Source organism: Eleginops maclovinus, chromosome 7 (genome assembly GCF_036324505.1).
Source record: "Eleginops maclovinus isolate JMC-PN-2008 ecotype Puerto Natales chromosome 7, JC_Emac_rtc_rv5, whole genome shotgun sequence".
NCBI classification, from domain to species: domain Eukaryota; kingdom Metazoa; phylum Chordata; class Actinopteri; order Perciformes; family Eleginopidae; genus Eleginops; species Eleginops maclovinus.
Window position 1 is genome coordinate 18,009,605 of NC_086355.1, and position 23,413 is coordinate 18,033,017.

At 38.7% G+C, this 23,413-nt stretch overlaps 2 protein-coding genes across 3 annotated transcripts; both read right to left on the reverse strand.

Moving 5' to 3' along the window:
* Nucleotides 1-10,886: 10,886 nt before the first annotated feature.
* On the reverse strand, nucleotides 10,887-17,301 carry fev (FEV transcription factor, ETS family member). Of its 2 annotated transcripts, none has more exons than XM_063888186.1 (4): nucleotides 17,169-17,301; nucleotides 14,576-16,646; nucleotides 13,860-13,931; nucleotides 10,887-12,491 (listed from the first exon to the last, which is right to left on the reverse strand). In XM_063888186.1, the coding sequence occupies exons 2-4, from the start codon at nucleotides 14,622-14,624 to the stop codon at nucleotides 11,950-11,952; spliced, it is 663 nt and encodes a 220-aa protein (XP_063744256.1). In that variant the 5' UTR covers nucleotides 14,625-16,646; nucleotides 17,169-17,301; the 3' UTR covers nucleotides 10,887-11,949. The 2 variants fall into 2 exon arrangements, with proteins under 2 accessions (XP_063744256.1, XP_063744255.1); XM_063888185.1 differs by having other exon boundaries at nucleotides 14,576-16,703; nucleotides 17,169-17,293.
* A 2,077-nt stretch (nucleotides 17,302-19,378) lies between these two features.
* LOC134866944 (beta-crystallin A2-like) lies at nucleotides 19,379-22,421 on the reverse strand. The gene is made up of 5 exons (XM_063887173.1): nucleotides 22,216-22,421; nucleotides 21,238-21,423; nucleotides 20,164-20,305; nucleotides 19,937-20,079; nucleotides 19,379-19,753 (listed from the first exon to the last, which is right to left on the reverse strand). Exons 1-5 carry the CDS (start codon nucleotides 22,371-22,373, stop codon nucleotides 19,606-19,608), a joined length of 777 nt encoding a protein of 258 aa, XP_063743243.1. The 5' UTR covers nucleotides 22,374-22,421; the 3' UTR covers nucleotides 19,379-19,605.
* Between the last annotated feature and the right edge of the window lie 992 nt (nucleotides 22,422-23,413).

Consider the following 23,413-nt stretch of genomic DNA (forward strand, 5'->3'; position numbering starts at 1 on the left):
TAATTCCTTTATTTATCACCAACTTACACAATCATCGTTATTTTTTCTCTTCTTAATTTGCCGGTGAATCACTTCACACCACACAAATCTGCATGATTATTCATCGATTTAATTTTATATAACAGCACAAAAATGTAGGTGCTACAATCACAGTCCATTTTTCAAATTGACATTTGAACATTTCAAAAGCAAATTGTTTCCTGGTTCCTGTCCTACGGCTTTAATATTTTCCACTTGTGAGATACTTTCAAATCATTTTGCACCAGCTATGGCTTTCATACCTTGAATGATTTTTGCTAATGGTTTGAACAACTTCATTGGGAAGAATAGTGACACTTGGTAACTTTCACTTTCCTTCAAAAGGATTAAAGTGCTGATTTCCAGGTTTATACGTGTGATTTGAGCCTTTAATCTGACATGTTTACGTGCTTCAATGTTCAAAAAGTGCTGCTCCTGTTTTCACCCTCTGTCTGAAGCCAGAGCCCATTCTGCTCTGATTGTTTAGCTGAATGGATCTGTTGTGATTGGTCAGCTGAGAGATGTGTCAGAAATATTTTGTAGGGGATTCATATTGATGTCGCCATGTTACGGAAGTTATCATAGGACTCCAATCAAAGCATTTTAGGCAGAGGGGGATCTTGTTGGGAAATTAAACCTCCTCTGGAGGGAACTTTGGGATTTAAACCTTTGCAGATCATTTACATTCACAGAAAACTGTATAAAACACTACAGGAAAGGGAAACCCCCAAAAAGCATAATGGGCACCATTAAAGCGAGACATACAGGTAAATCTGTTTTGAACTTTTTTTTAAATATATTTACACATGGGTGATTTTGGAGTTCGCTTTGTATCACTCATTATTCAGAAAATACTGTCAACAGCCACACAAAAAAAGCATTTTTTACAAATAAAATGTTTTCTAAATTATGCTATGAATCATGCACTGTTGCTAATAATGATTAGGTAACAATGTGTATAACTCCACTGATTTCTTCATTCATTAAAAGTATGTATGATAAAATACAGACACAAGATTGATTTAGTTTTTTAGTTTAGATAATGGTTCTCTATCAGTGTCTCTTTGAGTGTCTCTGCAAAAAGATTGAAAGACATGGGACTGAATGTATGGTCCATGTGTTGCCTACCTCCTTGATTGTCTCACCTTTCCCCTCCACTCGTCTCCTCTCCCTCTTATTCACAGGTCTATTTCAGCAGCACGTAGGTGTTCTGGTTTAATTTGACTGTTCCTTCATTACCACCCTCTCCACATGATGAATGACTCACTGACTGCAAAACATTGCACCCCCCCTCCCCCTCGTGAATGTGTGACTCACGCTTATGTTTGCTTAGATATTACACAATTTGTATTAGCATTATATTTAATTTTTAAATCAAGTCCTGTCTCATAATGAAGTACTTGTGTGCTGTAAAAGAGCAACATTTATTATTTAAATTGCGTAGGAGCATCTTTAACCCTTTTGTCATGTCCACTTTGTCTTGATTTCTTCTGAGTGTGACTACAAAGCTCATAGCTTGTGAGCGCAACATTGTGCAGCAACCTACTGTCAGCTTTTAGATGTCGGAGGTTCCACATCACTTGAAGTTTCCCTTCAAAAAGCTACACCTTTGAAATGCATCACCAACTGATCCTTAAGATTGACCCTAAAGAAAACAAGTTATTACTATATATGAAAAGTTACAGATCATCTCAAGCAGTATTGAAAGTCTTTAAAGGTTCAATAGACGTGTTTTCCTTATGCTTTAACGTATCATTATACAGCAAATGTTGATAGCAAAATGTAATGTTTTTAAAATAACGAATCCAATGGCTTTTAGCTTGGTTGCTTGAGTGTTGCTTGCAATTCTGGTTTACTATTTTCCAGGGATATTAAGGCTAGATTTACGAAACAAAGAAACTGCGTCAACCATTGCAAAACCATAACAGGAAGTGATGTCCCCGGTAACTACATGGATCTAGGTAGCTATCGGGAGCGGTGCCCATTTACCAAAGAGTATCAACGGAAGATATCTGGATTTTCTATTTCCGGCAGCTGCAATAAAAGATGGAGAACAATTATTGTGGGGGGGAAATGCAGTGTTATGTGTTGTTTGGTAGTTGCTTGGCCCTGAATGACACAGAAAAAAGATGCAATGTATTCTATACTAATACCAGTTGGAAACGCAAGAGGGAGTTCGACAAGGGAGTTCACATGAAGTTTTTTAAGGTCTTGTGGTGATGCAAAGCATAGAATGTTTTGGTTTTTTTGTTGTTAAAATGGGAAACTAGGATGATATCCAAATGGGAATTACTTACACAAGTTTTATTTATAAGTGCTGCTGCTCAATAACACCAGTACTCTTGTCCTCCTGTTTCCCTCTTCCCCTCCTTCCCCTCCTTCCCCGTCTTTTCTTGCTGCTCCAATGTCTCTGCATCCACACTGTTAATCCTGTGGCTTGCAGCAAAAACACCCACATAGTTTGTTACGCAAGAACAGAAAGGATGAGTGCTTAGCAGCAACTATAGCTGCACCAGATTAGTGGCAGGGCAAAAATTGCATTGCTTTGGAAGTGATTCAATCTCTGTGGAGTTTCCTCAATGTTGATGTTAGAAACACAATATAATCAAAGTCTGCATGAAATGAACAACAGATCCAATGCACACACCTACCCGGACCACTATCTCTCCCTCTCTGTCTCTCCCTCACACATGCGCAGTATGAGAGAGGTTCAGTTGTCAATAGTGATTTCTTTTTAATATGCAGGACACGTACACAGACCGGGTTGTTGGGGATGAGTGACCCCCCCCTCTCTTTTTCGCACACAAACCCATACAAACACACACAGACACTTGCTGTTCCTTTTTCTCAATCAAAAATACAAAAGAACTCGTTCACGTTCAAAAGAAATATCACAAGAAGTCCTCACACTTACTACATCACAAAATGTATGTTTGCCAACATGTACTGTAGGTGTTATCAGAATGTAGGTTTGGTTATAATAATGATGTGATTGTATCATTTGACTAAAAAGGCATATTATTTAGTATTTAAAAACATGAAACATGAAAAAGTACCAGGTGTCCCTTTGCATTGGACAAAATATAATTCAGTGTGCTCTTGAGTAACCTTTCAATGGAGAAAACATGATGCATGGTCCACTGGGATGCCCTTTAAGTGGATAACACACAAAGCATTGCCCATTGGGGTCCCCTTTAAGTATGAAATCATAATCCATGGCCAACCAGGGTGCCCTTTCAGTGGATAAAATGGGAGGCAGTGCCCTCTTGAGCACCCTTCCAGTGGAGAAAACACAAGGGAAAGCCCACTAGAGTACCCTTCCAGTGCATAGCCAACTAGGATGTTCATTTTAGGCAGAGAAAATGTAATGCACTGCCCTGAAGGTTGACCTTTCAGAAAACATAATGGAAAGCACAAGTGCCCCTTCCAGTGGAAAAAATGTAGGGTGCCCTATATGCTACAAACTTTATTTGTGTGGATGCTGATGCCTTTTTATATAATTTTTCGGCCCTCTCAGATAGCTTAAGTGTGTATTTTGTAAATGTACACTTCACATTGTTGCAGTGATTCTTGAGACAAGGGACAAAACAGGTTTTCATTTTCAAAAAGAATATTTTGATAATTTGCTAAATACAATATATATGAATACAGTTTTGTTCAATTATTTATTGTCTATCCAATTATGCTTTGGTTCAACCTCCCAGTTGCATATTTTTAATATAAATTGGAATTTTGCTGGATCAGCACTCACCGTCAGAAACATAAAAATACTTTTATAAATTCTTTTAAATTATGTTATCACACTGATTTTCACTCATCAGGTTTCCCAGTTCCCCTAATTATGCACAAATATTTTGAAATCAATGAAATACCAGTTTTAAAGCCAGAGAAGTCAATGATTAATTACTATAATTGAAATTGTACATATCAGATACATTTGTCTTTAACCTCCAGACTTAACAGTGACATTTTTAAGCATAAGAAATACACATGAACGTTGGACATGTGTTAGTCTCTGAACATATATCCTTCAAGGAATAAAACACATGCCCTTTTTAAAGAAATAGTAAAAAAAAAAAGTGATCTGACGGAGTTGACAACGCACAAACGGAGTTGACAGGGCACTGATGGAGTTGACAAATTAAAATTGCAGGAACGATAACATCATCACCAACTGGAAAAATCTCATCCAAAATGTCTTTCTGAACTTTCACAAAACTCTAATACTCGAAGACACTTGATATTTAGAATTATTTTCTTGAATAACGGCTAAGAAAGGGACAATGTATTCAGGAACAGTTTACTAATCAGGTAAGAGATGAATAACATGTTGTCACAAATTGGCAGACGACACAAAGATAACTGTGATGGGAGTTTTAATAGTACTGGCAGTACAAGGTTAACAGAGGAAACACGAGCAAAAACAGGCAACTCAGAATTCAAAACACAGGAGATGTTCACAAATGGGACTCGGGATTCAAAACACAGGAGAAATGTTATAAACAGGAAAGCACAAAAGATACGGGGGCTAAACTAAGAACTACTGACTAAACTCAAATGCACTGTTGCGCAGGAAGGAACTTGGAACCTCACTACGAGAGCGAGGCAAACAGGACTAAACAGCGCAGTAAGGCGCGAACAAACTAAAAGTCCAACAATCTGGTAATCCTGGCAAACTGTGAGCTATGACGAGATGTAGTCGTGGGGAGGACTGACGTGGCTGCAGAGGTCGGGGAGGTGTTTGAGTGTCAAAGTGACGAGAGGGGGCGTGGCCAGAGTTCAGTTCAACACAGACGTGACACATGTTCCCCCTCTATGTAGTCCATTACCTCAGGAGAAATCTGATATATCTCCCTGGTGCTGCTTAAGCGAGCCGGTGAAGATGGTGCACTCAGCTTCCCCAGAACATCCGGTAAGGGAACAAAGCAGATATCTGGGCTTCCCTTTTTTTGTTGAAAACGGACATTTGGCCCATGAGGATGAAAAAATTCGACTTCAACATCCTGATGCTCTGCATCAATAGATAATGCTTTTGCAAGCCACCAGTACTGGTCGTACATCACAACAAGCCAATCTTCCCTCTGGATATCACTGGGGCCTATCCCAGTTGCTGTGCCCTCAGGCACTCCACTGGGTTCATTTTCCATACTCCATCAATATCGCCAGAGGACTCTTTGCAGCAGTGACTTGAGGGATGCAATCCCAAGCATGGGTAACTGGACTGAAGCAAGGACAGATGCGTGGTACATTGCAAAAACAGGAAGTGTGCCTACAATGGATGACACTGCCCTCAGCCACAACTTGATGGATCTTCCTTGTTCCAGGGATAGATTTCAATGGTTGGGTAAGGAGAATGTCATAAGCCTGGAAATCATCCCTGGTGACAAGTTGAAGATGGATGCCACTTAGGCTGTTGGAGACCTTCTCGTAGAAGTCTTTGCCATTAACGATGTTCTGACCTCTAAGAACTATACTGTCAGCACATCTCTTCACTGTTGCCCCAATGCCATCAGGGGCACCCTTCCCATGTGATGTTGGAAAGAAATTCCATGTTGCATTCTTGAATCCCAGCTGGGGAGGAACAGCACAGACAAGGAAAAAGTTCTTTCTGTTTTTATATTGTTTGCTTGGGCCATCTGACCAAAAGTGTGCTGTCTCAAGATTTGGAAATCTTGCACGAATGTCTGTCAGGATTTGATGCATACTGTATGTGTCCAGATGGCTGCAGCATCCTGGCGCTTGGACTGAGAAACTGTGCAAAACCCTGCCTTTTCGTGCTTGGTGTTGAACATGCCTGTATGAAGTGTGATCTGTGGAAGGTTTTGGGCATAGTGACAGGCTTGTATTTCTGAGGCATATTTGCATTTCCAGGCCTCAGAGAAGTCCACATGCACAATAACGGTGGTATCATCACAGTTAGCTATCATGTCTCTGTACTCCTTGGTTTGGTTTTTCACCAAGTGGACATGTGTGGTCGTCTCAGTTTTTAGTTTGTCTTGGTAGAGAATCATAAGCTCAGACAGAGTACCAGTGTGTTTTACAAGTTTCGTGTTGAAGTGAACGCCTTCTTCGGTTCGATCTTCAATGCGTGTCCACTGTTCCCACTCCACTTGCGTTTCCCCTAATTGTAGCCTACATTGTTTTTTTGGCACCGAGAGCAGGTGCGCAAAAGACATGACTCACTTGTTGGAGAACAACACACAAGGTTGAAACTCTCTTCAAGCCTAATTGTTGACACAGCATTGTGGAACTTCAAGACCTCAAGCATCATCTTTGCATTCTCATGATACTGACATTGACATGTCTTTCTATCAGAGGCTCTTGGTGGTGTGATGTAAAATGGGCGCAATGCACAAAAAGATGAATAACTTAGCCGAATATCTTGGTGTTGGTGGAGAAATGTAGTGTGAAGGTTTAGCAATGTGTCGGACAGAATCATCCTTTGACGCTTTACTTTGTTCCTAGTGATTGTGTCTTGTCTGTCTGTAGTTATCCTTGAACTGTTCTCAAAAAACATTTGGACCTTTCGGGAGACGGTCTGAAGGAATGTAGGCTTCCTTTGGGAGAGTGACCTTTCTCTCAGTGTTTTGTATGACAAGCCAAATTCATGAATGCGATGTATCAGTCGATATTTCTTGAGGATTCTGCCAGACAAAGCCAGTTGTGGACGCTGTGATACAAATTTGCATCTTTTTTGAATGTGAGGAGCATTTCTTCTCAGCTCAGCAGTCATTGCATGGTGGAAGAGCAATGACTTTTTAATTGAAGGATTTCTGATTCTACTCCCTTCAAGCATCTTCTCGGTCTGTGTCCGAGGCGAATCATGTGTATTCTTATGAGTGTGCTCTCTGCGTTTAAGACGCTTTCTTAGCTTGTCAGCTTTTTTTGCCAACTTCTCAAGTTTGTCTGTCAATGCTGCAGTCTCTCTGGAATGTCTTTTTCTAGTTTTAGCTCTCTCCCTCAAGCCAGCATGCAGTTGTCTGTTGCTCCTTTGCTCCTCAACGCTGTTGTCTAAGGGACTATGTGGCGGAGAACCTAAAACTTGCTGGATTTCCTCTGCTCTTTTTCTTTGCTTCCTTGATTGTATCTGTGCCTGTCTCCAAAACTTTCTCCTACGCTCTTTTTTCTCACATCCAAATCATCGATCTTTTTAATTTTGCCCTCCTTCACCCTGTTACTCCATCTTTCCCTCTCCTTTGTCAGGAACTCCTCCTTCAACTCAGGCTGGCTATTAAGTTTTTCTCTCCTTCTCTTTTGGTAATCTCTGTTCCTTTTCCTTCGCTTCTCCACTGACAACTTCTGTCTAGCCATTCAAGTCTGAAATGCATACCATTCTACAGTCAGTTCTTTGTTATGGATAAGCATGGGACACTTCATAATATCAGGTTGGCGGTAACAGTAGGCTACGGTACATCACAACTAGTTTGAATGGGATACATGAAACTGCAATAATGGTAAAAATGCATAGGATATTGGTATAAATTACATTGAAATGCTTGAATTGGACACTAAAATGGCTTTTGTCAACACCATCAGAGAAAGTGTCAACACCGTCAGACACAAATTATGACGGTGTTGACGTCTGATGGTGTTGACAAAATAGCACATTTCTTCTTATATCATGCATGATTCTCACAGGAGCCATTTTGTTTTTCACATGTTGGTTATGGTCCTACCAATCTATATAAATCAAAACTATATTGCAGAAACTTTTAAACAGATGTTTGACTTTTTAGACACTTTGGAGTTGATACTCTATGGTTGTGACATGTGCGCATTAGTAAAAAGATATGAAATATAAAGTATTTTAAAAAACTTACCAGTGCTCAAGTTTTCTTGTGGCGCCAGCAAGACCAAGAAGGAGGGAAAGGGGTCCTTTGACTTATAGCTGCCCTAAATTATTCCTGATTTTTCCCCCAATTTAAAAATGTCTGACGGTGTTGACGAAAACTTCGGACACATTTTCAATTGACCAGAAAGTACATTAAAAACATTTTAAATTTAATTTTCTTTAATGTTAGTGAAATAAATACTACTTTATTTGCACATAATATTAATAAAGTTCAATTTTATATAACTTTTTGGACTTTTTAAAGAATTAAAGTGTGGTGAGACCTGCTTCCGGACATGGGTTTTTCTAGCACTGGTCACATATCATATCATTTAAAATGAAAACAAAATGTTAGACAACTTCAAAACATAATTTGTTGTGCTACCCTTGTCTTGTTTAGTGTTTGGGTTCATTTTTAAGTATATGTATTGGATATTTTAGCCAAAAAACTGTGATTTATGTCACGGACATGTTTTGTCCCACTTCTCAAGAATCACTGGTTGCAATGGGAATGAAACTTCTGTTTCCATTCGAGAACTACTTCCTCTCGTAAGATTTTCTTTGTTGTAAATCTGTTGTTGATGTTTGCAGATGCTTCCTTTAGCTGTATTAGACTAACTGTGTTATCACCTGGTTATGTAAACCATGTTCTGATGTTGGCAGAGTATTGGCGCCCCCGTGTGGGACGATGCCTGTTGTCACATCAGCAGCAGAAAACCATGCTTTTAAAAACAGAGTTTGGCCTAACAGAGTTTGGCCTAACTGTTCATGAAATCTCAATTTTGTGCTAGGGCAAGAAAAGATGAATCCCTAAACTCTGTTACATAGGTACACACGAAGAGCTGAACTCTTACAATCCACCTCTTTTTTATGTAAGAGTCCTCCCTTTTGCCGGAAATAACTTTCTAGCTGAGGGTCCGCCCTTATTTTTGGAACACATTTTGTCCTAATATAAAAAGTTACATTTGTAGATAATTTAATTAGATAAGTGTTGTCTATGTCCTGGACTAACTTTTTAGATAGAGGTCGCCATTCATATAAAAGGTCACATTTTTAGAAAAGGGTCCCCCCCTTATGTGTGGAAGTAACTTTAAGATAAGGGTTCCCACTTATATCAAAAATTAACTCTTTAGCTAAGGGTTCCCCCTTATGTTCCCAACTATTTTGTTTTATTTTTTATTTGGGTCCCCCCCCCATGTCCGGAAATAACTTTTGAGATAAATGTCCGACATTATAAATAAAGCTTATTTTTTATAAAAGGCTCGCAGCCTTAGGTCTGAAACCAATATTTACATAAGGAACCCTTATCTAAAAAGTTTTTTTTTTTCTTAGATAAGGTTCCCACCACATTTCTGCCACTATGTAACACTATGTAGAACCTGTACATAAAAAAACGTTTTTGTCCCAGTCCATCATGTGTAGACTACACTTTTTCATATACATTTTACAATGTTTATTATTTAGAGCAGACTTCGTGTTAGCAGCAGATGGCGCTGTGACTATGATTCATAATTCACCTGTAAAAGTATAGGTGTGAAATTGAGCCATTTTGCCACACCGAAACAAAAATACGGGTGTGTCTACATGCATCCTTAAGCCCAAAACAAACTCCTTTTTCATGGCAAACAGTGCGTTGCCATGGCAAGGGCCTTCAACGAAACAATACAAGGTTCAGCGTCTTGCAAAGTGGAGGGCTTGACATTAAACAGATTAAATATGAAGGCGATCTGATTAACATGCTGAGCAATAACTTCCTGTGGCCACAACATGTGCTATGACTTCGGTTGAAGATGGGCCTCCTTGTGTTTTCAGGGCGGGACCCTCATTAAACATGTGAAGTTTTGGAAAGTTTGGTCTATGCAGAGGCGAGTAACACGTTTTTTTTTTCGCGCCACGACACCAAAGCCTTTTAATGCAGACACTTTCTAAATGTAGCTTCCCCCACTTCCTAAAACGTATCATACCAGGTTTCGGAAATATATGAATAATCCATCTAAATCCATGTCTTGCACATAAAATGTAAAATGGCCGACTTCCTGTTGGGTTTTTGACGTGCCCCCAAGACACTTTTTTGTGCATCTCACCATGTTACATATGCCTATGTCAGACTTGTGGGTAAAAGCACAACGTGGGGCTGGTCATTTGTAGGGAGGGTGGACTATAGAGCGATTTTGCTTGCACTGATAATTGTTAATAATCTTAATTTTTCACCAGTCCTGACAAGTGTTCAAAGAATTTACAGGATGTAAGCATGCTAAGGCCATCAAGCAGCATCATGCTATTTCAAAAGGTCCGTTACCCCAATGCTGTCAGTGCACAGGCACCCTAATGATTATCATTCAGAGCAACTTCAATATGTCCTTTTCTCCAACTCTGTCTGAGCTCGGATGATTGAATGATGAATGATTCTGTGATTATCGTAGAGGTCCCAACAGGTATTTGTTTACAGTGAGGTGCAGTTTCAGAAAAGGCTCTACAATGAAATGGCTGTGTTGGCGAACATTATTATACATACATTCAAGTGGGCCCATGTGGTCCATACAAGTGGTAGCCATTTCCAAGACTGTATAGGAAACCCATTGTGCAGAAACCACCTTTAGATAAGCCCTAAATAACACATGTATACTCTACGCATGGTTTTTGCCCCAAACTGTATGGAATTGGAATAAAGTGGGCCTGTCAGTAAAGGGAAGGCCTGTGGATACCTAAACAACCATTTTTCATTCTCTTATCCTCAGGTGAGAAGTCAAAATGTCACTGTGGCAATGCAATTTTCTTTCCTCTGAAAAGCTAGTTTGGCTCCTTCCCAACAAGCTTGCTTCACCCAACACAGCATACTTTTCACCATGAGTACAACACTTATGTGGTTTCTAATCTTGTCAAATAACTATTTCCATAAAAATCATAATTTAAAAATACCTTAAAAATAATTCTAATATGTAGTGTGAACATGAAAGGTAATGTGCCATGTTAACACACAAATATTGAGTGGCACACTCGTGTTTGCGCTCAAACAAAAAATGGCAGCAACACACAATTCCAACATATTGACAAATAGATTTATTTACAACAGACTGTTTTTATCTACTTCATTAGTTATTCGTACAGCTACTTCACTTTGGAAGCTGCGTGAATGAATGAAATGCAATTCATTCCAGAATCACTAAGCAGTAAACAGCCTGAGCTTGTCTCTACAAACAGTATGAGAGGTTCATGAATTCACAGTTTCTGTTACTATTCACGGCTGAGACTACTTCAGACTAAATTCAACCCTATACCTCTACACTGTATTTATGTGTTATTGCAAGTGGGATACGTTTAATTTTCTAACATGGCTATGTGTAATCTGATTTCTTAACAGATCCAAGTGAAATATTTTACAGAGGTGATATTTACTAAAAGACAGGCATTTGGTCATTCTAAAGCCACAAGATGGCGCCGAGAGACAATAATAAGAAGTGATTTGCTGCCAAATGTATGTAAAAACACTTACCTTTATGTAAAAACAACCACATGACCCACGAAGCAAGGATGAGAGACAGCAAAGGAACAGGCAAGAACTGATCGGTAATAAACATAAATATTAAATCAAGCACTTTTTTTTTTTTTTGTTAATGCTCAATCTTTAGTTCATTTCGAAAAACGCTTTCCAATATAAGTATATGAAAGCGTTTGTTCATTGTGAGGGAAATTGGGAAATCATAAAGGGGGAGTTTATGGCTTAAGATGTAATTATTGTCCTAAAACACAGCGCTTAAAAGTTTCAAACCACTGTGCGTAATTTCATTGGTGGTCCTTGATATTTTTAATCATTTGAATTGCTACTGGAAAAAAGTAAAGTCTTGATTTTACAGTAGAACCAATACGTTTTATTTTTTTTATGTACGCGTTTTTAAACGTTCTTACATAAAACCGTTGTTGCAGCAGCATTTACATGCTGCAATTATATAAGTACACGTGTGAATGCAGCATGCTGCTGAGACAATCCAAATTAATCCAATATTTGCAAATTACCAAAACCTTTGTGCCTGTCTTCGTTCCTTGCTGTATTACCAGCGGTGTCTATACATAATCAGGTTGTCTAAAAGATTCATTAGGAGTCAGTTGTAATGGTTATTGATGTTGGCCAGGCTGTTGATGTTGTTGACGCAGCTGATGTGGGATGGAGACACCGTGCCAAAGGCCCCCGGAGGCTGGAGGTTGTGGCTGTGGTACAGAGCTGAAGGCGGGGATCCGGCCCAGTAGGAGAAACCTGAGGGCCCCACGCCGGGAGCCACGAGGTTCAGTTTGGAGATCCCGGCGAAGGACATCGGGGAGAAGTTCCCTTGAAACTTGTAGATGGCCTGCTCCGTTGTGGACGGCTGGCACACCTGCGCCAAGCCGTGGAAATCGAACTTGTAGGCGTAGCGCTTTCCGTGCACTTTGGTCATGATGTTCTTGTCATAGTAGTAGCGCAGCGCCCTGCTCAGCTTGTCGTAGTTCATGTTGGGTTTGCTCTTGCGCTCCCCCCAGCGCCGAGCCACCTCGTCCGGGTCGATGAGCTTGAATTCTCCGTTGGTGCCCTCCCAGGCGATGCACGACATGTTGGTGCTGTCCGAGAGGAGCTCCAACAGGAACTGCCACAGCTGGATCTGCCCGCTGCCTGGACAAGAGAGGCAAGGAGATCACCATTGACTTGATGTTGAAGAATATAAATGAAAACAATTCATAAATCATTACAAAAATAAAATACACAAATAATGCATATTGCTGGGGAAGTCTGTGCAAAACGTTTTGAGGCAGTTAACATTTGGCCTTTTATCAAATAATATTATTGTCATCAATTTCTAAAAAATCAGCAGCACATTATCCATAGATAAATATGAGCATTCATGTTTAAACATATGCATTGGATTAAAACTACATCAAACTGTTATATTGTTAATTCATTCATGAAATGGAATACTTCGAAACAACCTCTGCAGGCTATTTTTTCCCGATGTAGCGTAGCATATATGCTATATTTAAATTGTATCTTCCAAGACATTTTGAACATAGTATTATTGAATTGATTAACTACTCATTTTAAATATAATGCAGGATAAGTGATAGTCAAGAAACCCTTTACATTTAAAAAATATTTTCAAGCGTATTTTTATTTTCGATTAAAAAATGTAACAGAATGCTTAATTTCGGCATGTGCACGTATTCTTTTGAGAGGTGATAATGCCCGTTTAAGTCTATAAGCACTACATCACAGTATAATTAAATAAGTGATAATCTGTGTACAGTCGAATTTTGCTGTATGTTGATTTTTTTTTTATTTGAAGCTTCTTTTTTTTTTAAATATTCTGATTTCAGTGTTAATATGGAGGTGTTACAAATTAGGTCATCTTGGGGTACAAACACTGTTATGGAGTAACACCAATTTCTTCATTAATTGAAAATTATTAACTGAAAATTATTACATTATCTGTGACCGAAAAACATTATGCAGCTTCAAACTGGAAGCATGAAGAAGACAGGCGGTGTTCCGATCGATTATTTACCAACTAGAGCCATAAAAGGATGAAAAAGTACACCAGCCTTCAACACCGTTTTAATGTTGATAAATAAAATATGAAAATTAAATATGTTTTCTTAATTTATGTTCAGTTTTCATATGATATATATTTTTAAAAAAAAATATATAACGTTTAATGCTAAAGCCAGAAAATACACTTTGGCCTCTGTAGAGTTTAGCTTCCATAACTGCATTGCCCGTGTTGGTGTATGATACTATGCTGTTATAATAAACCTTATTATACAAGCTGGTGTCTCCGGAGACTTCTTCATCAGCTTCACAAACATCGCTATAAGATATACCTCAGCCTCTGTAGATTTTAGCTTCCATAACTGCCCAACAGCTATTAACGCATTTCATTTTCTTAAATCAATATTTTTTGAATATGTTTTTGGAGAATTGAAAGCGTTTTGATATTAAATAGCTGCACCCGTGTGTCCCGGCAGGCCATTTATTTAATTCTCTTACCTTTCTGTACTCCTGTGTTTATTGGACCCCAGGATGTTCCTTTGCTTTCCTTCAACAGATTTTCTGTTGGATCTGAAATCAAAACAGACACATTGTGAGCATCACAAACTCTCTTTCATCTATTTCATATGTTGTGTAAATAATTCATCTTAAAAAGCCATTTGGGATACTATCATAATCTAATCTTGCTGTGTTTGGTTTGAAATTTAGTTTCAGGTCCAGGTTGTTCTAAATTTAAATTTGATATCTATATGCAACAAAAAAAATGTAGGACAAGGAAAACAAGGTGAATGAAAAAAAATGAACTTCTGTATTTTCATCTATTGCCATTAAAATAATATCTGTTGTAAGATTGCCAAAATATCCTGTTAAAAATGACCAGACCGGTGCGTACAATTCAAACTAAATTCAAAAGTTAAAAATGGCAAAATCTCTACTCAAGGTAACATTGATTAAAATCGTAATTGTGTCCTGCTCCAGTCGCAGTCTAATGCAAGAAGCTTGTCGTCTTTGCGGTCCCCTCTCGGAGAAGCCAGGAAACGCGTCCAGGAAAAAGGATTTCCGATTTCCGACAAAAGAGCAGACGGGCTTTCAGATTGAAAAGGCTGAACAATGCTCTGCCCTGGAGACGGAACACACCGCCTCTGGACACCGAAACCCAACAGAATTTAAAGAATCACCGCTTATTTCTATAATTCTTCTCGGGACTGACGAACCTGAGAGATACATGTTGAACATGAGGTTTCCTCCGCAGTCCGGTCTCATTGTGTTCTGTTGTTCAGAATGGGTTGGATTTCATTTCGTTGGTGGCGGAGGAAAAGATTTTTATTAAACTTTATCTCATAGCTGAGATCTGGAATAAATGCGGGTGGACAGATTGAAGTTTCCAGGCAACTGTCACTGGCCCCCATCTCTGAGACAATATTCAGACAGCAATTTCCCCTGGTGCATTGCTTTAATTAAAAGAGCAATTTACCTCTGTCAGCCCGCCTGGTGCCCACAATAAAAAGAGGCCGATAGAAATTGGGCCCTTATCAATCCACCATCACAGTTTAATAAAGTTTCCAGCGTTAAGATCTGAGTTTCTATGGTGAATTGAAGTGTTTGACATGGAAACCAGTTCAGATCCTCCTCACTTTTCCGCCTCTTTACCTCTTGGCAAACAACAAAGACCTATTTCATGTTGGGGAAAGAATATTTACCTTAAAAAGCACGCTCCAGTGAACACGGGAAAGCAAGAACATTCATCCCCCCCTGACCTTCTGTTTGTGGGTTTAAGGTTATACAGCCTCAATCTGAGGGTAATGAGGTTGTAACTTTAAAACCATGTCTTCTGATGCTCACTGACGTTATCATTTACGCTCATATTTTTCCAATTCTTGTGTTTTTCAGAGGCAGTGGACTGTGTGAAGCTTTATGGGCTTTGATGCCCTGCCCTATGCTGCCCTGAACTGCAGCAAAATAAGGAACAGTGGCCAATTTCTTGTTTGGACCCTTTTATAAAGGTAAGTAAAATCCTTAAGATTACAATACATAAATCAAACATTGAGCTTAAGGACAGATAACCTGAAGCTATTGAAACACTGTGAATAAATTCATTTGAATAATTTGCATACATTTCCCATAGGATCAACACACATCTGCTGATCGTTGTATGTCTATTAAGCTCTGAAGCACCTTTTAGGCATTTAAAAGCAACACCTATAAATGGTGAGAGGAAATTGATATAATTTATGAAGGTGGTAATCATCATCAATGAAACAGGTGGAATATGTTTTAAGATGTGTTCATAATGGAACATCCAGTGGTTTGATTCTGCAATATTTCTTTGCGTATTATACCTCTTTCTCTTCAGATATTCAGAGGAAAAACCCACAGAATCATTTAAAAACGTACAGAAAAGAAAATAATGAAACACTTTCACATTGACACGTGCATCTCTGGGATCTTCTGTGGTTTTGCATTCAGTTTGTCTTGTCAAAAATGTAATATATTATACTGTGTGTCATGAAATGAAGAGAAACAGGCTCTTCAGGGCTATTGCACAAATCTAAAATCCAATTCACCTGCATTTGTGCAAAGGATTGTTAAAGCTTTTTGTTGGAAAAGTGTTTTAAAAAGGTAAAATATAACAAATAAATCATTTTAAATGAAAAACTCTATGATGAATACATTTAATTATTTAAAACTACAAATATGACATTGAAATTAAAGTCACGTTACATGTATCCTACAGAAACCCTTCACTTTATCCTTTCAAAAGCATGTTTGGCCTCTGTTGACTGAACTAAAGGTAAACGGTCTGCTAATTCATAATCTATTGTAGTGTTTGTTCTATTATGTGTCACCCGACTGAGCTCAGAAAAGTACAAATGCAAACACACTCAGAATAGGAGAAAGGGTATACTGTAGGCTATATATTTCAATGTTTTATTTATCTACATTATACAGCATGCACGTTTAAGACCCTGTTAACATTACCAATCAGATTTCATCAAACTATAGAGGCCTTTAATTTATGAAATTTAGCAGTAACATATGTGCTAAAATATTTTTGGGGGGAGAATATATTTCCTGAGGAGAATGCAGAATTCCTTAGCGATTAGAATATTTTCATATCCATTCGTCTTCGACTTTGAGATGGATTTCCATTCTTCACATGGCAGCAGATCCTCAGGGCTGGGCTCTGTAGGTGTGTCTCTGCATCCCAGACTTGCTTTAGCTGCCTGTGTCCAAGTAAGAGTCGCAGGCAACTTAAAACAAGCCTTGAATGCTGGACTGGATCCCCTGATGCAGTGGTTAAAAAATAGGCTGGTCAGGGATCCGCATGAGGCAAGAAATTCCCTAGCAGAAAGATCAGAAAAGCATTCACATGTTCCGTTTTTAATTTCTTTATTATTTTAACAGATTCAGTTGTTGCTACCTATTTATCTGGGGTAAATAGTGTAAACTATATGTCAAAAGTTAAGAGCAAAGTCAGCGTCTGATAGTAACTATACTACAGTAGCCTGCAAGTAAAACTGAGGCATATATGTATTAAAGCGTCTTACTCATGCATAATTCCCATTAACCAACATGAATCATTATGAAAGAATTAGTTATTTAGTCCATTAAACTAGTTGCCCAAAATGTGAACTATACAGAGGCCCCTTTAATCATTTTGTGACAAATTAAAAACAAAAACTGAATAACATTCAACATGATGAACACATAATTCAATAGTAACAAAATAGTGTAATTAATTTCAGTTAAATATCATTAAATCATAGCATGAATACAAATCGTTCCTCTGTAAAGCCTTGAACTTACCTTGCTACGAAAAACTGCGAGGCAGTTTGCATCTTACTACACTGCTCAAGTGTCACTCCTCTTTAAACCACAGTGCAAGCTGCTTTAATCTGTCTGCAGAGGAATGTATATTTGAGAAAGGTGTGTATGCATGGTTACACATTTATTAAAAGATCCTGTTTTTTGGGTGTGGGACAGGGAGCCAGTGCAGGCTTGTGGGCGTGTACGGAATCCCACGTCCTGGACCAACAGGAGGAGTGTGCGTGAAGGTAAACACACTCCAGGATCCCGGCGTGTGACTGTAAGATAAACATGATGGTGCCACATTACAAAGAACAAACAAATGCTAAGCTACAATACTTTTAAGAGAGTAGTTGTGTGAAATGCTGTAGTGGGCAAATTAATGGATAACAAAATATGTTCATCAAAGTTCATGTCAGAAATGATATCAGTCTTCATGATCATTTCTGGTGCATGTACTGTATGCTGTGGTGAATACTGAAGGACTTTTTCTGATGTTGGGTTTCAGTAGTTTCAGCTTGAAAATTATTATCTGACTCACTGATTCTCTTGACTATCTATCACCAGCTTTGTTATTTGTAAAAAAAATGTTCTACCAAAAATATATAATGTTTTAAATTAAGGTCAGTATCAGATAAAATCAACTAACTGAACACCCCTCCACTAACCCTTCCCTTTCCAAACATTTGGGAGGATCTGTGATAGGGTTTGTGTCAGGTAAAAACCAACAGGCAACCTCCATGTCTTAAAAGTGAAGCCATTGAGGAATTGCTTGGAACCTGTATTCTTTCAAATGGCCAGCAGGGGACAAATCCACAGTTTGAAAACAAGTCCGGTTGTATAGAAGTCTAAAGAAAAGTACCCTATTTTTTACTTGATTTATTATCTAAAATTATGAATATTTTTCCTTGTGAATTAATTGACTCAATCGCTATAGCTACATGTACAGTTGTTCATTGGTGAGATGTTTAGTTTGTTTATATCCAAGATCAATCTGTAAACAATTATAGGCCATCCATTATTAAGTGAATCCTGACTTAACAACTTGTTGGCACTAAACACCTGTTTTGATATCTTATATCTTGCGTTTGAGGGCATGTATCACAAGAAATATGACCCGACCAAGGCTCCGTTCTGTTGCCTCTTCTCTTTAACAGCTACATACTTCCACTGGCTCAGTTTATGGAAAACCAGACAAAAAGTTAGCATTACTGTGCAGAAAATGCACAATAACATACTCATATCACTCCTTATTGTTTTTGGAGCCAAGGGGGAAAGATTAAAAGTCCCTTTTGACACAGAAAAAAAGTAATGGGCTCAGGAACGCATTGTTAAATAAGTTGAAGAGGTTTTCACAACCATAAATGAATAAGTTTCAGGATGTTGGTGGTTTATGTTGCTAAACTTTCAAATGTTTTCAAGGGTTCAAGAATATACATTAACTTTTCATCAATGACAAAAGAAACATTATTAATTGTTTCTCAGAGGACCTCAACTGGCCTCTTTTAAACTGCTTAAATAATACTGAAAACCGCACAGAAGAGCTGTGATGCCTGTGTCATTATCATTCCATTGAGGTACAGTTACTATTGTCTCTCTGCATCTGGCTTTGTTTCAGTTGTTAAGGCTTTGACTAAATAGACAAAGCAAGAAAAATGATTTGAATTGAAATTAATTATATTTTCAAGAGATTATTCATATTAAATGTTTTATTCTAATACATGTGAATGTCCTTGATTGGCAAACAGTGCATGGTTTCCAGATGGCCAGCCAGATCTTTTATTGTTATATTTTCTATTGCTATATTGTTATTGTTGTTATTATTCTCTCAGCTCTTCGCTTACTGGCTGTTTTTTTGAAAATTGCAATTGTAACTGTCCAAATACAAAAATTAGAAACCAATGTGATCTTGTGTTCTTGTTTATTCGAAATAAGAATACAGTCTCACAAGAAAAATGTAACACATCCTAAGACCTAACAGGGAGATTTGAACCAAATCTTTTGTTATCTAAAGGCTAAATATGTAAATATAAAGAATGCAATAAAGAAATACAAAGCAGCCAGCTCTATGAAGCTAAAAGAATAAGGGTTTCTGATTGTGCTCGTGCACCTGCGCAAAATGATTGACAGCTCAATTTAGCCAATCAGATGTTGATCTATATTAAATGATGGTGATCATTGGTAAAAGAAAAAGGAATGTCGACAAACAGTTTCTGGTTTTGAAGAAAAGCCTTTATTTCCTATTTTAAGGACATGGTTTAGCATAGTAGAAGAAAAAAAGGACTTAGATATCCATACATGCAGAGCCACAGAGCGATAGAAAGAGTTTATCCATCTACTGTTCTGTGACAGCAGTCTGTCCGGGGTTCAAGTCGAGGAACGGGGCTCAGGGAAAGTTTTTATTTTTCGGGTTGGGTTAGGCAGGCAGGGTGAAGGCTTAGTGCTGGATCCTACGGATGGACTGCACCTGGTTGGTGTGAGCCTGGGTGCTGTACTCGTTGTAGTTTCTGTACTCGCCTTGGTGTCTGTCTCTCTCCAGGATGTACTGGTAGCCACGGTAACCAGGGAACTGGTAGGCAACCCAGCTGCAGAGAGAGAAGAGGGGGAGGGTTGAGTCAAGGTCAGATCAAAGGAGGAATATAGTTTAAACAAACATTTTTATAGACATTTAGTGGATGGGTGAGTGTTAGGCGTAGGTTATGCTGCTAGATGGAAAATCAGAAGACATATAATTTTACTAATAAACTGAACAAATATGTGTAACTTACGCTCCGGAGTTGACTTTGATGGAGGGCACCTCCTTGCTGCACCAGCCCATGGCCTGTAGGGAGGGGTAGTCATCGCACATCTCAAACTTACGGCCCTGGAAGTCCTCACACTCGTACATGGTCACCTTGCTGTCACTGTGGTTCTGCAGAGAAGAAGACAGAGCAGGGATGTAAGCCAGCTATAGCAGTTAATAGATTAATAAAAGCGAAAGAGAAGAAGAACTTACAGCGCACTTGATGGGTCTGAAGGAAAGCATGTGCTCGGTTCTGTAGCTGCTGTTTCCGCTCCAGGCCTCGTAGCGAGGGTAGTCTCCCTTCTCCAGGATAAACTGCTGTCCCTGGAACTCGGGGTACTCATAACCCACCCAGCTAGACAGAGAGAAAGCGAAATAGAGAAAGCCGAGGCAAGAAGGAGATGAAAAAAATACTGAGGTTAAATGAGCAGACAATGCTTAAATTACCAGTAAGTAAACAATAATTGATAGAATTTAGGAATAAAACAGTGCTGAACCACTAAAGGCAGATTATTTTGAGTGCAACATTACTGAAACTGTCATTTTCATGAAACAACAGAGTCCAACGCCCGTAGATCGGCCTGCGGTGAATACACCATGCAGCTTCTTTTGTCACTGGGAGCACAAAGCAAACATTAAATACTGCTGCTGCACCCAGGGCTCTTTATCTGATCGCCAGTCAGTCAGCCATTCTGGCTCAGGGCCGGCAGCTGCACACAGCCAACTCATATCAAAGCAGGGATACACTTGGATGCATGCGCACACACATGCAAACCATACATGCCAAGTAGCAATGCAATAACATCATTGGCTGTAATTTATGTTTCTTTGTTATTCTTTCTACTTGTTGAGTAGAGTGAGTGTTTGAGGCATATGTGCAGGCTCTTTGAAGCGGATAAATTAGAATTGCAAGTAAATAATGTGATACTATTAGATTTTTTAATGGGAGAAAACACTCTTTTATGAGCAGCTATGTGTATTTAATAAAACTGTTGAGGAACATTACAGAATACCTTACTGATATTGAAAATTTAACTCAATATTATTACAGTTTGGCATACTTCTAGCCATATTCTAGCATATCATTGACTCGAATTCACCCTCATCATATATATTTTAGAATATGTACCAAATGGTCCTATTATTGTCCTATTGAAGAAAACACTGGCCAAAACACTGACCATACACACAAAACATCCAGAAAAGGTGAAAGGGAAATGGTTTCCATGATGTATGAAACATGTAGAACTTGGTAGATGAAAGCAAAGAACAACAACGCAGACTTACGGTCCATTCTCCACCTTAATGGAGCGGATCTTGTTGAAGCCCCTCTCCATGATGTTCTGGCACTCCAGCATGAACTCACAGCGCTTGCCCTGGAAGTTCTCCTCCTCCCAGACTGTGATCTTGAACTGGCCCATTTGCTCCATCTGTTGAGTGTTCATCGTTGCTGTTTCTCCCTTAGGGGTTACTCTTTGACCGAAATAGAAAAAACAATAGATTTCAGTCAAAATCACTATACTTGCATGTCCTAGATTAGTGTAGTAGTAGGGTTAGTGGTAACAAGAATAAGTAAAGTGGATGTTTTTTTGCTTAAAACAATAAATAAATCTGAAATTTTACCCAATAAGCAGATGTTAGAATTGAACTCATCCTGGTTTTTCAGCTTGATTAATAATAGCGGGAGATCATGTAAAAAAAAAGGTCAGAATAAGCTGCAACAGTCCTTTCTATTTGAATATTCTACTACCCTTTTACTCTGAAAAGATATATCTGTTAAGGTCACTTTCCAAAGGTGTCACAAGTTCTGATAAATTCCACTCATTAATCATTTTTACATTCCTCCACAGTACAGATTTGTCTCTGTTTCTACTAGAGAGATTCAATCAAGAACTATAGACATGCCCAAACAGAACTACTTCTAAATGAAGCAAATGCCACAACAGCAAACTGCCCAATTTCTTTGCTTTTAAGGTAAATCAAAACAAACCATATACATGGTTTAATAACAGATTTTGTCTACCGGCCAAACACAAGCACAGGGCATCATCTTGCCGTCTTTTCTTATAACGAAAGCTGAAATGTTAACCATTTTAGCCTGAAATCCGTATTATGAAGTGGGTTCCATGTTTTACTTCTTAGTAAATCATTCAAAGTGCTTCCATAGCTGTCTATCGATCAATATGGATAGCACCGTGGTGGCTGTCAGGCTCCACCCCAGTAGTTCCCATAGCTGAGTCTGATGTAGTGTGTTGGTATACTTACAGACGGTACTGAGGTGGGACAGATGCAGTGTAATCAATGTCAGGGGAGAGTAACCTGCCCATGCTTTTATAGGGCCAGGCCCCCTGGACCTGCGCCACTCCATTTGCCCAGCAGCCTTGCACACTCAGCAGCTGAGCGGGCCATTGAAAGGGAAGCATTAAACTCGCGCTTTGTGGAGGCTCCAGAGCACCATTGTCCTCAGAGCCCCAAACTAACCTAGTCATCAATATGGCAGCCATGGTCAGTGGCAAACGGACCCATGACTATACAATGGCAACGCACTGACACAACAGTTTGATTGGTGTGGCAGGATAATAGACACATTCTGGGGGCTGATCCCCCCCCTCTCTCTGTCTCTCTTTCTCCCTTTGAAAAAGGTAAACTGGAGCTACACTAGAGTTGAGGAAAAGGCCCAAGGTATGCCACACAGGTGCCAATTTCTGATTCTGATTCTGATTTCATGTTGAGGAATCCTCATTTCTAACTTTTCCATTGGTTTATCTGAAAATAGTTTACAGTATGAACTGCAACAGTAGAACCTATGGTTTGGTAGTTTAAGACCAATACTGAAGGAAAATGTATTCCTTTGCGTACCCAACAATTATGACATTGAATGATGTAGTTCAGCTAATGAGTAGCATCATCACCCAAATGTACTTAATGCATTGTCATGGGGGTTCATGTCAGTGATCCCCCTGTAGCTTTGCTAGCTTAGACTTTCAAAGACTGTATATGTTGGCAAATATTGTAAAGTGTAAAAAAGGATTATTACATGATAAGGAAAAGGAAATTATTGTTTTTCATGAAGAAAAGCCAAATAATTTACATAAATATAAATCAAAATAGCTTAATTGAGAAGGATAACTGCTTAATAATATAAGGAAAATAGGGAATGTCTGAATGTTTAGATTGCATTTCTCTTTTTGTAAGATTTTCAGTTTAAATCCAATTTCAAATGTTCAAGTCAATGCTTAAACCAGATAAATTATAGGTATTTCAAATGGATTTCCATGCTGACAATGTAAGTCACTATATTATAAATACTGTCATTTAGATTGGTAATGATAACAGGGTCAAATTATTTGTTTTTAATTGTCGTTTCACTATCTGCTGTTTCTCTATATGTAACATTTCAGAAAACATCTACCGAAAAATATCACGCTGGCACTTTTCCTGTAACACCATGTGTTATATTGTT

Coding starts and splice junctions, on each gene's coding strand:
- fev (XM_063888186.1), bottom strand. CDS start 14,624: ATGAGACCGGACTGCGGAGGAAACCTCATGTTCAACATGTATCTCTCA. Junction 13,932..14,575: donor GTTCAACATGTATCTCTCAG/GTTCGTCAGTCC, acceptor TTTTGATTTCAG/ATCCAACAGAAAATCTGTTG. Junction 12,492..13,859: donor AAACACAGGAGTACAGAAAG/GTAAGAGAATTA, acceptor TCTCTTGTCCAG/GCAGCGGGCAGATCCAGCTG.
- LOC134866944 (XM_063887173.1), bottom strand. CDS start 22,373: ATGCTTCCCTTTCAATGGCCCGCTCAGCTGCTGAGTGTGCAAGGCTGC. Junction 21,424..22,215: donor GTCCCACCTCAGTACCGTCT/GTAAGTATACCA, acceptor TTTCGGTCAAAG/AGTAACCCCTAAGGGAGAAA. Junction 20,080..20,163: donor TCAGACCCATCAAGTGCGCT/GTAAGTTCTTCT, acceptor TCTTCTCTGCAG/AACCACAGTGACAGCAAGGT.